The sequence below is a fragment of the Pristiophorus japonicus genome, unplaced genomic scaffold (genome assembly GCF_044704955.1).
Source record: "Pristiophorus japonicus isolate sPriJap1 unplaced genomic scaffold, sPriJap1.hap1 HAP1_SCAFFOLD_478, whole genome shotgun sequence".
Classification (NCBI taxonomy): domain Eukaryota; kingdom Metazoa; phylum Chordata; class Chondrichthyes; family Pristiophoridae; genus Pristiophorus; species Pristiophorus japonicus.
In genome coordinates, this window is record NW_027254383.1 from 79253 (window position 1) to 93925 (window position 14673).

At 47.4% G+C, this 14673-nt stretch overlaps 1 protein-coding gene across 1 annotated transcript in view; it reads left to right on the forward strand.

Moving 5' to 3' along the window:
* LOC139252716 (15-hydroxyprostaglandin dehydrogenase [NAD(+)]-like) overlaps window positions 1-14673 on the forward strand; it is a 280929-nt gene that overhangs the window by 23156 nt on the left and 243100 nt on the right. Inside the window, exon 2 of the mRNA XM_070873463.1 lies at window positions 11886-12014. Within this exon, the coding sequence (XP_070729564.1) occupies window positions 11922-12014 (93 nt within the window). The 5' untranslated portion in view covers window positions 11886-11921. The remainder of the gene's footprint in view (window positions 1-11885; window positions 12015-14673) is intronic.

Below are 14673 nucleotides of genomic sequence, written 5' to 3' on the forward strand. Positions count from 1 at the left end.
GGTGACAGACCACGGTGTGATTTGGTGATGAGAGGCACACCGCCACCACGGCGGTCTGGGCGGGACAAGTGGTGGAAGGTGTAGCCAGGCGGGGAGGCTTCGTTTAGGGTAAGGATTCATCGGCCCTCGACCAGGTTTCCGTTAGGGCCACGATGCCCAGTAACATAACCACAATGCTACCGTCCCCTCGAAGACCTGCTCGTACTGGCCTGTAATTGCCAGCTTTATCCTGCTCCCCTTTTTTCAACAAGGGTGTATTTTGGCAATGCTCCAGTTCTCTGGCACCTCACCTGTGTCTAAGCAGGATTGGAAGATTATGGCCAGCAACTCCCCAATTTCCACCCTTACTTCCCTCAGCACCCTGGAGTGCATCCCATACGGTCCAGCCTGTCCAGTACCTCCTCTTTGTCTCATTTTATCTCATCCAGTATTGAAGCAACCTCCTTGTTCACCATAGCTTTGGCAAAGTCCTCCTCCGTGGTAACCACTGATGCAAAGTACTCGTGTAGTGCCCAGCCATGCCCTCTGCCCCCATTTTGGTCCCTCATCAGCATAGGCGGTCCCTCGAAATGAGGATGACTTGCTACCACGCCAAGGGATGAGTTCACAGGTGTTTCAATGAAGGACCTAATATTCCAGATCCCGAACTCCATGTTGAAGGGTGGAAGATGCCTGTGGGTGGATTATTTTAACGTGGGGTGACCGTTACACACCAGCCACCACACGGGCTTGACAGAGCCAGGTCTTGGTCCAGTGGCAAGGGTTAACCAGGACAACTGGAGACCTGCTCTGCTGCACGGACCCAGTGCGCTCACATATCGCAGTGTGGGCTGGGTCCGTGCTGCCCCTGGGCCCCTGGCCCTGAACTCACGCCTCTCCTGGACCCCGATCACATCCCACCACAGTCTCTCGCCGCTCCATCGCCCCGACCTCGCCGCTCCTGCTGTACCTGCCCACGCTCCAATCAGCGACCTGGACCTTGATGACGTCACTCTTCGCTGCCGTCGCCCTCCTGCACCAGCTCGCGCTGTACCTTGCCGTGGTACGATGCCCATGGTCGCTGCTCGCCGCTCCTTTTATGGCCCCGACCTGTCGCTGATGTTCCCTAATCGGCCCCACTCTGACAACTCTTTCACTGTTAATATCCTCCTTTCTGTTAAGATGACAATCTATTGCCGGACTGTCTCTCTGCCCCTCTCAGGGCCCTTTTCACCTTCCTGCTCTTTTTGTAGTTGAGGTGAATAGCATAGATGCATTCAAGGGGAAAGCTAGATAAGTACATGAGCGATAAATGAATAGATAGTTAGGCTGATGGGATTACACAGGATTACACGGGATATACGGCACAGAAACGGGCCATTCGGCCCAACCAGTCCATGCCGGCGTTTATGCTCCACTCGAGCCTCCTCCCGTCTTTCCTCATCTAACTCTATCAGCATAACCCTCTATTCCCTTCTCCCTTATCTCTAGTCTCCCCTTAAATGCATCGATACTATTCACTTCAACCCCTCCCTGTGGCAGCGAGTTCCACATTCTCACCACTCTCTGGGGAAAGAGGTTTCTTCTGAATTCCCCATTTTGTCTCTGGGTGACTACCTTATATTGATGGCCACTAGTTATGCTCTTCCCCACACTCTGTGGAAACACTCTGCCGGGATTTTCCTTACCTTGTCGGGTCCGGTGCAGCCGGTGTCCGTGGCGGGTCGTGACCTCGCTGCTGGCTCCATCCCGCTGCAGGAAATGAACTTACTTTAAAGGGGCCTATTAAACCCGCCCAGCACAGTACCCGGCCCAGTAAGGATCCTTAAAGGGACCATGGCCAATTAAATTTTGAGTTTAATCAACCATAGTGGCCATTGAATCTTTGCTCTGCAATAATATAATAAAAGTTATATATGAGTGACAGAGAAATACTTAAATAATATTATCAATAAGTAATGTAATGCCATAGGAACATAGAAACATAGAAAATAGATGCAGGAGTAGGCCATTCGGCCCTTCTAGCCTGCACCGCCATTCAATGAGTTCATGGCTGAACATGCAACTTCAGTACCCCATTCCTGCTTTCTCACCATACCCCTTGATCCCCCGAGTAGTAAGGACTACATCGAACTCCATTTTGAATATATTTAGTGAATTGGCCTCAACAACTTTCTGTGGTAGAGAATTCCACAGGTTCACCACTCTCTGGGTGAAGAAGTTTCTCCTCCTCTCGGTCCTAAATGGCTTACCCCTTATCCTTAGACTGTGACCCCTGGTTCTGGACTTCCCCAACATTGGGAACATTCTTCCTGCATCTAACCTGTCTAAACCCATCAGAATGTTAAACGTTTCTATGAGGTCCCCTCTCATTCTTCTGAACTCCAGTGAATACAAGCCCAGTTGATCCAGTCTTTCTTGATATGTCAGTCCCGCCATCCCGGGAATCAGTCTGGTGAACCTTCGCTGCACTCCCTCAATGGCAAGAATGTCCTTCCTCAAGTTAGGAGACCAAAACTGTACACAATACTCCAGGTGTGGCCTCACCAAGGCCCTGTACAACTGTAGTAACATCTCCCTGCCCTTGTACTCAAATCCCCTCGCTATGAAGGCCAACATGCCATTTGCTTTCTTAACCGCCTGCTGTACCTGCATGCCAACCTTCAATGACTGATGTACCATGACACCCAGGTCTCGTTGCACCTCCCCTTTTCCTAATCTGTCACCATTCAGATAATAGTCTGTCTCTCTGTTTTTAGAACCAAAGTGGATAACCTCACATTTATCCACATTATACTTCATCTGCCATGCATTTGCCCACTCACCTAACCAATCCACGTCACTCTGCAGCCTCATAGCATCCTCCTCGCAGCTCACACTGCCACCCAACTTAGTGTCATCCGCAAATTTGGAGATACGACATTTAATCCCCTCGTCTAAATCATTAATGTACAATGTAAACAGCTGGGGCCCCAGCACAGAACCTTGCGGTACCCCACTAGTCACTGCCTGCCATTCTGAAAAGTACCCATTTACTCCTACTCTTTGCTCCCTGTCTGTCAACCAGTTCTCAATCCAATGCCATGTGCTTTAACTTTGCACTTTAATCTCTTGTGTGGGACCTTGTCGAAAGCCTTCTGAAAGTCCAAATACACCACATCAACTGGTTCCCCCTTGTCCACTCTACTGGAAACATCCTCAAAAAATTCCAGAAGATTTGTCAAGCATGATTTCCCTTTCACAAATCCATGCTGACTTGGACCTATCATGTCACCTCTTTCCAAATGCGCTGCTATGACATCCTTAATAATTGATTCCATCATTTTACTCACGACCGATGTCAGTCTGACCGGTCTATAATTCCCTGTTTTTTCACTCCCTCCTTTTTTAAAAAGTGGGGTTACATTGGCTACCCTCCACTCCATAGGAACTGATCCAGAGTCTATGGAATGTTGGAGAATGACTGTCAATGCATCCGCTATTTCCAAGGCCACCTCCTTAAGTACTCTGGAATGCAGACCATCAGGCCCTGGGGATTTATTTGCCTTCAATCCCATCAATTTCCCCAACACAATTTCCCGACTAATAAGGATTTTCCTCAGTTCCTCCTTCTTACTAGACCCTCAGACTCCTTTTTATATCCGGAAGGCTGTTTGTGTCCTCCTTAGTGAATACTGAACCAAAGTACTTGTTCAATTGGTCAGCCATTTCTTTGTTCCCCGTTATGACTTCCCCTGATTCTGACTGCAGGGGACCTACGTTTGTCTTTACTAACCTTTTCCTCTTTACATATGTATAGAAGCTTTTGCAGTCCATTTTAATGTTCCCTGCAACCTTCCTCTCGTACTCTATTTTCCCTGCCCTAATCAAATCCTTTGTCCTCCTCTGCTGAGTTCTAAATTTCTCCCAGTCCCCGGGTTCGCTGCTATTTCTGGCCAATTTGTATGCCACTTCCTTGGCTTTAATACTATCCCTGATTTCCCTTGATAGCCACGGTTGAGCCACCTTCCCTTTTTTATTTTTACTCCAGACAGGGATGTACAATTGTTGTAATTCATCCATGCGGTCTCTAAATGTCCGCTATTGCCCATCCACTGTCAACCCCTTAAGTATCATTCGCCAATCTATCCTAGCCAATTCACGCCTCATACCTTCAAAGTTACCTTTCTTTAAATTCTGGACCATGGTCTCTGAATTAAATGTTTCATTCTCCATCCTAATGCAGAATTCCCCAAGGGGCCTCGCACAATGAGATTGCTAATTAATCCTCTCTCATTACACAACACCCAGTCTAAGATAGCCTCCCCCCTAGTTGGTTCCTCAACATATTGGTCCAGAAAACCATCCCTTATGCACTCCAGGAAATCCTCCTCCACCGTATTGTTTCCCGTTTGGTTAGCCCAATCTATATGCATATTAAAGTCACCCATTATAACTGCTGCACCTTTATTGCATGCACCCCAAATTTCCTGTTTGATGCCCTCCCCAACCTCACTACTACTGTTTGGAGGTCTGTACACAACTCCCACTAGCGTTTTCTGCTCTTTGGTATTCCGTAGCTCCACCCATACCGATTCCACATCATCCAAGCTAATGTCTTTCCTTACAATTGCATTAATTTCCTCTTTAACCAGCAACGCCACCCCGCCTCCTTTTCCTTTCTGTCTATCCTTCCTAAATGTTGAATACCCCTGGATGTTGAGTTCCCAGCCTTGGTCACCCTGGAGCCATGTCTCCGTGATGCCAATTATATCATATCCGTTAACTGCTATCTGCGCAGTTAATTCGTCCACCTTATTCCGAATACTCCTCGCATTGAGGCACTGAGCCTTCAGGCTTGTCTTTGTAACACACTTTGACCCTTTAGAATTTTGCTGCAAAGTGGCCCTTTTTGTTTTTTGCCTTGGGTTTCTCTGCCGTCCACTTTTACTCATCTCCTTTCTGTCTTTTGCTTCTGTCTCCATTTTGTTTCCCTCTGTCTCCCTGCATTGGTTCCCATTCCCCTGCCATATTAGTTTAACCCCTCCCCAACAGCACTAACAAACACTCCCCCTAGGACATTGGTTCTGGTCCTGCCCAGGAGCAGACCATCTGGTTTGTACTGGTCCCACCTCCCCCAGAACCAGTTCCAATGCCCCAGGAATTTGGATCCCTCCCTTATGCACCACTCCTCAAGCCACGTATTCATCTGCGCTATCCTGCGATTCCTACTCTAACTAGCACATGGCACTGGTAGCAATCCTGAGATTACTACTTTTGAGATCCTACTTTTTAATTTGGCTTCTAGCTCCTTAAATTCGTCTCGTAGGACCTCATCCCGTTTTTTACCTATATCTACAATTATAATCAAGAACATAATTTTTAAAAGTGCATTAATTGGGAAGTTATTGGTACTTTAGTCACAAATCTGTAGACTTTTGTATCAGTAACTGGTAACAAATAAAAGATGTGTGTATTGATAATACATGAAATTAAGCAGTTTTAAATGTAATTGTAAAGGGGTAGATTTACAATCTTATGCAAGTTCAGCGGAAGAGCTGTGGAATCCCTGACAAACAGTGTTTAGTGGAGCTTACAATGAGTTCCTGGGATTTCTGCACCTCTTCCGCTGAAGTTAATAATGGACAAGTGAGAGAACCTTCGCAGAAATTCACCCTAACGTCTCAGACTGAAAAATTACATTAGTTCATTAAAAGTCATATTCAGGGACTGAAAATAAATTGAACCAGTGGAATGGGTGATGAGAATGAAAGTGTTACGGTTGATGACTTGATTTAATGTGTAATTGGACAATCACAGCATACTGTGAGAAAAACCTGACCAGAAACAGCACAAACATATTTAGACGGTATATGCCATGTTTTATAATGCAGATCAATTCACCGCAATTACTGTTGTGTTGGAAGGCAACAGCCGAGAATGGCTGGTAAAAATGTACTTCCCTCATCATCCAGGGTAGCACTCACATCCCTTGAGGAATTTCTGAATGAACATTGACCCGTAGCATTTCAAGTAGAACAGAATCCCCATCAATCTGTTGGCTGATGTAATCAACATGTTTTTATTCGGTTTGTTTTCCATGCTGTCAAGTAATCAGCTGGAGCCATGGCCACTGATATCCCGCCTCAGGTTCCCGAGCTGTGTGAATCCCGTGGCCATGCAGGGAGCTTTTGAAAGTAGGGGGGAAAAAGGTTCTCAAGTGCCTGTGAGCTACCTCATAATGATTTGAATTGGGTCCCCGCCGCTGCATGTTGGCACGACATGGGAAAGGCGCGTGGGGTGAGATGACAGCGGGTTCCCAACCTGCTGTCAAAAATAACAACTTTCCCACCTGACCTGCCACTGATTTCACCCATTACCATCCCAGAAAATTCAGCCCTCTGTGTCTACTCTATCAAAACCGTTCATCATTTTAAAGACCTCTATTAGGTCGCCCTCAGCCTGTGATTCTATCTTGACCATCCCTTGGTGGCCCTATTCCCATCCCGATGCTCCTCCGCCGAGCCAGTGCAGCCTTTCCTGATTGGTAAAACCTCGCTAGGTATCATCCTTGTAAATCTTCTCTGCACCCTCTCCAGTGCCTCTATATCCTTGTTATAATATGGAGACCAGAACTGTACGCAGTACTCCAAGTGTGGTCTAACCAAGGTTCGATACAGGTTTAGAATAACTTCCCTACTTTTCAATTCTATCCCTCTAGAAATAAATCCTAGTGCTTGGTTTGCTTTTTATGACCTTGCTAACCTGTGTCACAACTTTCAGTGATGTGTGTATTTGTATTCCCAGATCCCTCTGTTCTTCTTCCATTTAAATTCTTATTTTCCAAGTAATAAGTGACCTCCCTATTCGTCCTCCCAAAATGCAATACCTCACATTTATCTGTGTTGAACTTCATTTGCCAATTATATGCCCATTCTGTAAGTTTATTAATGTCCCACTGTAATTTGTTGCAGTCCCCCTCAGAATCGACTATCCCCCAATGTGGTGTCAACCGCAAATTTAGAAATTGTGTTTTTGATTCCAGTCTAAATCATTGATGTCAATAGTGAACAGCAGTGGTCCCAGCACTGATCCCTGTGAAACACCACTACCCACCCTCTGCCACTGTGAATAACTACCCTTTACCCCTACTCTCTGCTTTCTGTCTGAGGCCAGCTAGTGATCCATTCTGCTACTTGTCCCTGACTCTGCATTCTCTGACCTTGTTCATAAGTCTATTATAGGGGACTTTATCAAAGGCCTTTTGAAAATGTAGGTAAATGATATCCACTGCAGGCTCAAAGGGCTGAATGGCCTACTCCTGCTCCCATTTATTATGTTCTTATGAGCCTCCTTCCACCCCTCTTCATCTCCCCAGGAACAAATATACCCCTGTCTACTCTCTGTTACCTTTTCAAAAAATTCAGTGAGTTTGGTCAAGCGAGACTTTCCTTTTTGAAATCCATGCTGACTCTACATTATTATATTTTTGGTTTCTCGATGTTCTTCTATTTTCTCCTTTAGTAGGGATTCCGTTATTTTTCCTACCACCGATGTGAAGCTGACTGGTCTATAATTCCCTGGACATGTTCTGTCCCCCTTCTTTATAGGTATTACGTCAGCTATCCGCCAGTCCTATGGCACTGCACCTTTTTCTAATGAATTATTAAATATGTGTAATAATGCCTCTGTTATCTCTTCCCTAGATTTAATACAATGCACGGATATAATCTGTTACACTCATAATAAATGGTCAGACTGAGTACTGTGTGTAATGAGCAAGTGTGACCTTAGCTCCTTTATTAAGATTCCAGAGTGCAGGTACCCCGTGGGTGGTCTGCTTATATACCGTGCTCCCACAGGATGCTGGGATCCCTTGGGACTCCAACAGGTAGGCCCCCTGGTGGTCAGGTGTCATGCAGGTTACACAGGGTTAAATACATAATCAATCAAGACCAGGGGTTTTATCCTCTTTGAGTTTGATTAGTTTATTTAATATATCCCCTCTTTTATTTTAAATGTGGTTATATTATTTCTAATCTCATCTTCCAATGTCATGTCCACCTGATCTGTCTCCCTGCTAAAAACTGAGGCAAAATAATTATTTAATATTTCTATCATTTCGCTATCGCTGCCTGAAATTTTATCCTGACGGTCCCTGTTCCCCCCCTCCCACCGACATTCCATTTTAATTTATGTGCCGATAAAATATTTTACTATGTTGTTTTATGTTCCTTGATAATTTAATTTCATATTTCTTTTATGCTTTTCTAATTGTTTTTTTGACTTCCCTCCTAATCATAGAAACATAGAAAATAGGTGCAGGAGCAGGCCATTCAGCCCTTCTAGCCTGCACCACCATTCAATGAGTTCATGGCTGAACATGAAACTTCAGTACCCCCTTCCTGCTTTCTCGCCATACCCCTTGATCCCCCGAGTAGTAAGGACTTCATCTAACTCCCTTTTGAATATATTTAGTGAATTGGCCTCAACTACTTTCTGTTGTAGAGAATTCCACAGGTTCACCACTCTCTGGGTGAAGAAGTTTCTCCTCATCTCGGTCCTAAATGGCTTACCCCTTATCCTTAGACTGTGACCCCTGGTTCTGGACTTCCCCAACATTGGGAACATTCTTCCTGCATCTAACCTGTCTAAACCCGTCAGAATTTTAAACGTTTCTATGAGGTCCCCTCTCATTCCTCTGAGCTCCAGTGAATACAAGCCCAGTTGATCCAGTCTTTCTTGATAGGTCAGTCCCGCCATCCCGGGAATCAGTCTGGTGAACCTTCGCTGCACTCCCTCAATAGCAAGAATGTCCTTCCTCAAGTTAGGAGACCAAAACTGTACACAATACTCCAGGTGTGGCCTCACCAAGGCCCTGTACAACTGTAGTAACACCTCCCTGCCCCTGTACTCAAATCCCCTCGCTATGAAGGCCAACATGCCATTTGCTTTCTTAACCGCCTGCTGTACCTGCATGCCAACCTTCAATGACTGATGTACCATGACACCCAGGTCTCGTTGCACCTCCCCTTTTCCTAATCTGTCACCATTCAGATAATAGTCTGTCTCTCTGTTTTTACCACCAAAGTGGAGAACCTCACATTTATCCACATTATACTTCATCTGCCATGCATTTGCCCACTCACCTAACCTATCCAAGTCACTCTGCAGCCTCATAGCATCCTCCTCGCAGCTCACACTGCCACCCAACTAAGTGTCATCTGCAAATTTGGAGATACTACATTTAATCCCCTCGTCTAAATCATTAATGTACAATGTAAACAGCTGGGGCCCCAGCACAGAACCTTGCGGTACCCCACTAGTCACTGCCTGCCATTCTGAAAAGTACCCATTTACTCCTACTCTTTGCTTCCTGTCTGACAACCAGTTCTCAATCCACGTCAGCACACTACCCCCAATCCCATGTGCTTTAACTTTGCACATTAATCTCTTGTGTGGGACCTTGTCGAAAGCCTTCTGAAAGTCCAAACATACCACATCAACTGGTTCTCCCTTGTCCACTCTACTGGAAACATCCTCAAAAAATTCCAGAAGATTTGTCAAGCATGATTTCCCTTTCACAAATCCATGCTGACTTGGACCTATCATGTCACCATTTTCCAAATGCGCTGCTATGACATCCTTAATAATTGATTCCATCATTTTACCCACTACTGAGGTCAGGCTGACCGGTCTATAATTCCCTGTTTTCTCTCTCCCTCCTTTTTTAAAAAGTGGGGTTACATTGGCTACCCTCCACTCCATAGGAACTGATCCAGAGTCAATGGAATGTTGGAAAATGACTGTCAATGCATCCGCTATTTCCAAGGCCACCTCCTTAAGTACTCTGGGATGCAGTCCATCAGGCCCTGGGGATTTATCGGCCTTCAATCCCATCAATTTCCCCCAACACAATTTCCCGACTAATAAAGATTTCCCTCAGTTCCTCCTCCTTACTAGACCCTCTGACTCCTTTTATATCCGGAAGGTTGTTTGTGTCCTCCTCAATGAATACCGAACCAAAGTACTTGTTCAATTGGTCTGCCATTTCTTTGTTCCCCGTTAACTTCCCCTGCCCCTCCGACAGTGCGGCACTCCCTCAGTACTGCCCCTCCGACAGTGCAACGCTCCCTCAGTACTGGCCCTCCGACAATGCAGTGCTCCCTCACTACTGCCCCTCCGACAGTGCAGTGCTCACTCAGTACTGCCCCTCCGACAGTGCAGCACTCCCTCAGTACTGCCCCTTCGACAGTGCAGCGCTCCTTCAGTATTGCCCCTCCGACAGTGCGGCGCTCCCTCAGTACTGCCCCTCCGACAATGCAGTGCTCCCTCAGTACTGCCCCTCTGACAGTGCAGCGCTCCCTCAGTATTGCCCCTTTGACAGTGCAGCGCTCCCTCAGTACTGCCCCTTCGACAATGCAGTGCTCCCTCAGTATTGCCCCTCCGACAGTGCGGCGCTCCCTCAGTACCGCCCCTCCGACAGTGCAGTGTTCCCTCAGTACTGCCCCCCGACAGTGCAGCACTCCCTCAGTACTGCCCCTCCGACAGTGCGGCGCTCCCTCAGTACTGCCCCTCCGACAGTGCAGCGCTCCCTCAGTATTGCCCCTCCGACAGTGGGGCGCTCCCTCAGTACTACCCCTCCGACAATGCAGCACTCCCTCAGTACTGCCCCTCCAACAGCGCGGTGCTCCCTCAGTACTGCCCCTCCGACAGTGCAGTGCTCCCTCAGTACTGCCCCTCTGACAGTGGGACGCTCCCTCAGTACTGCCCCTCCGACAGTGCAGCACTCTCTCAGTACTGCCCCTTCGACATTGCAGCGCTCCTTCAGTATTGCCCCTCCGACAGTGCGACGCTCCCTCAGTACTGCCCCTCCGACAATGCAGTGCTCCCTCAGTACTGCCCCTTGACAGTGCGGCGCTCCCTCAGTACTGCCCCTCCGACAGTGCAGCACTCCCTCAGTACTGGCCCTCCGACAGTGCGGTGCTCCCTCAGTACTGCCCCTTCGACAGTGCAGCGCTCCTTCAGTATTGCCCCTCCGACAGTGCGGCGCTCCCTCAGTACTGCCCCTCCGACAATGCAGTGCTCCCTCAGTACTGCCCCTTGATAGTGCGGCGCTCCCTCAGTACTGCCCCTCCGACAGTGCAGTGCTCCCTCAGAACTGCCCCTCTGACAGTGCGGCGCTCCCTCAGTACTGCCCCTTGATAGTGCGGCGCTCCCTCAGTACTGCCCCTCCGACAGTGCAGTGCTCCCTCAGTACTGCCCCTTGATAGTGCGGCGCTCCCTCAGTACTGCCCCTCCGACAGTGCAACGCTCCCTCAGTGCTGCCCCTCCGACAATGCAGTGCTCCCTCAGTACTGCCCCTTCGACAGTGCGGCTCTCCCTTAGTACTGCCGCTCCGACAGTGCAGGTCTCCCTCAGTACTGCCCCTCCGACAGTGCAGTGCTCCCTCAGTACTGCCCCTTGATAGTGCGGCGCTCCCTCAGTACTGCCCCTCCGACAGTGCAACGCTCCCTCAGTACTGCCCCTCTGACAATGCAGTGCTCCCTCAGTACTGCCCCTTCGACAGTGCGGCTCTCCCTTAGTACTGCCGCTCCGACAGTGCAGGTCTCCCTCAGTACTGCCCCTCCGACAGTGCAGTGCTCCCTCAGTACTGCCCCGCTGACGGTGCAGCTCTCCCTCAGTACTGCACTGAATATGTTTAGGTTCTGGAATAGACTAATAGGTGATGTGTTACCATTGAGCCTAGCTGTGTAAATTATCCAGAGCCATTCTGCACCCTGTGAAAGGGTAAGTTAGTGTCTGCCCCCTACCCTGCGGCTCCGGGTTTGTCTGTGAGCATGATCTGTACTGATGTAAAACCAACTAAAGCCAGTTGTGACTGTTAACCGTCATTTGGACTTTGACTGGTGTGTTTGTGATAACAGGACAAGGACAAGAGAACCGCATATCTCAGCCTCGCTATGATACTGGCCGGAAAAGTTGCCTTAATGACTGGAGCAGCTCAAGGACTCGGCAAAGCATTTGCTGACATACTGCTGAAAAATGGTGCGAAGGTAATCTGAGCAGTTAGTGCCTCTTCATTAATGATCCAGTAAAATGTACTGTGTGACTGTAAGTGTGACTGTAAGTGTGACTGGACTGAGTGTGACTGTAAGTGTGACTGTAAGTGTGACTGGACTGAGTGTGACTGTAAGTGTGACTGTAAGTGTGACTGGACTGAGTGTGACTGTAAGTGTGACTGGACTGAGTGTGACGTATTGTGTGTGACGTATCGTGTGTGATGTACTGTGTGTGACGTACCATGTGCGACATAAGAACATAACATAGGAACAGAGAAACATAGAAAATAGGTGCAGGAGTAGGCTATTTCGGCCCTTCGAGCCTGCACCACCATTCAATAAGATCATGGCTGATCATTCATCTCAGTACCCCTTTCCTGCTTTCTCTCCATACCCCTTGATCCCTTTAGCCGTAAGGGCCATATCTAACTCCCTCTTGACTATATCCAATGAACAGGCATCAACAACTCTCTGCGGCAGGGAATTCCACAGGTTAACAACTCTCTGAGTGAAGAAGTTTCTCCTCATCTCAGTCCTAAACGGCCTACCCCTTATCCTGAGACTGTGTCCCCTGGTTCTGAACTTCACCAACAGCAGGAACATTCTTCCTGCATCTCACCTGTCCAGTCCCATCTGAATTTTATGTTTCTACGAGATCCCCTCTCATCTTTCTAAACTCCAGTGAATAAAGGCCCAGTCGATCCAGTCTCTCCTCATATGTCAGTCCATCCATCCCGGGAATCAGTCTGGTGAACCTTCGCTGCACTCCCTCAATAGCAAGAATGTCCTTCCTCAGATTAGGAGACCAAAACTGAACACAATATTCCAGGTGAGGCCTCACCAAGGCCCTGTACAACTGCAGTAAGACCTCCCTGCTCCTATACTCAAATCTCCTAGCTATGAAGGCCAACATGCCATTTGCCTTCTTCACCGCCTGCTGTACCTGCATGCCATCTTTCAATGACTGATGTACCATGACACCCAGGTCTCATTGCACCTCCCCTTTTCCTAATCTGCCGCCATTCAGATAATATTCTGCTTTTGTGTTTTTGCCACCAAAGTGGAGAACCTCACATTTATCCACATTATACTGCATCTACCACACGTTTGCCCACTCATCTAACCTGTCCAATCACCCTGCGGCCTTTTAGCATCCTCCTCACAGCTCACACCGCCACCCAGTTTCGTGTCATCTGCAAACTTGGAGATATTACACTCAATTCCTTCATCCAAATCATTAATGTATATAGTAAATAGCTGGGGTCCCAGCACTGAGCCCTGCAGCACTCCACTAGTCACTGCCTGCCATTCTGAAAAGGACCCGTTTATCCTGACTCTCTGTTTCCTGTCTGCCAACCAGTTCTCTACCCACGTCAGTACATTACCCCCAATACTATGTGCTTTAATTTTGCACACCAATCTCTTGTGTGGGACCTTGTCAAAAGCCTTTTGAAAGTCCAAATACACCACATCCACTGGTTCTCCCTTGTCCACTCTACTAGTTACATCCTCAAAAAATTCCAGAAGATTTGTCGAGCATAATTTCCCTTTCATAAATCCATGCTGACTTGGACCGATCCTGTCACTGCTTTCCAAATGCGCTGCTATTTCATCTTTAATAATTGATTCCAACATTTTCCCCACTACTGACATCAGGCTAACATTACCCATTTTCTCTCTCCCTCCTTTTTAAAAAAGTGGTGTTGCATTAGCTACTCTGCAGTCCATAGGAACTGATCTCGAACATAAGAAATAGGAGCAGGAGTAGGCCATTCGGCCCCTCGAGCCTGCTCCACCATTTAATACGATCATGGCTGATCCGATCATGGACTCAGCTCCACTTCCCCGCCCGCTCCCCATATCCCCTTAATCTCTTATCGGTTATGAAACTGTCTATTTCTGTCTTAAATTTATTCAATGTCCCGGCTTCTACAGCTCTCTGAGGCAGCGAATTCCAGATTTACAACCCTCTGAGAGAAGCAATTTCTCCTCATCTCAGTTTTAAATGGGCTGTCCCTTATTCTAAGATTGTGCCCTCTAGTTTGAGTCTCCCCCATCAGTGGAAACATCCTCTCTGCATCCACCTTGCCAAGCCCCCTCATAATCTTATACGTTTCAATAAGATTACCTCTCATTCTTCTGAATTCCAATGAGTAGAGGCCCAACCTCCTCAACCTTTCCTCATAAGTCAACTCCCTCATCCCCGGAATCAACCGAGTGAACCTTCTCTGAACTGCCTCCAAAGCAAGTATATCCTTTCGTAAATATGGAAACCAAAACTGCACGCAGTATTCCAGGTGTGGCCTCACCAACCCTGTATAGCTGTAGCAAGACTTCCCTGCTTTTATCCTCCATCCCCTTTGGAATAAAGGCCAAGATTCCATTAGACTTCCTGATCACTTGCTGTACCTGCATAGTAACCTTTTGTGTTTCATGCACAACTACCCCCAGGTCCCGCTGTACTGCAGCACTTTGTAATTTTTCTCCATTTAAATAATAACTTGCTCTTTGATTTTTTTCTGCCAGAGTGCAAAACCTCAGACTTTTCAACATTATACTCCAAATGTTTGCCCACTCACTGAGCCTGTCTATGTCATTTTGCAGATTTATTGTGTCCTCCTCACACATTACTTTTCCTCCCATCTTTGTATCG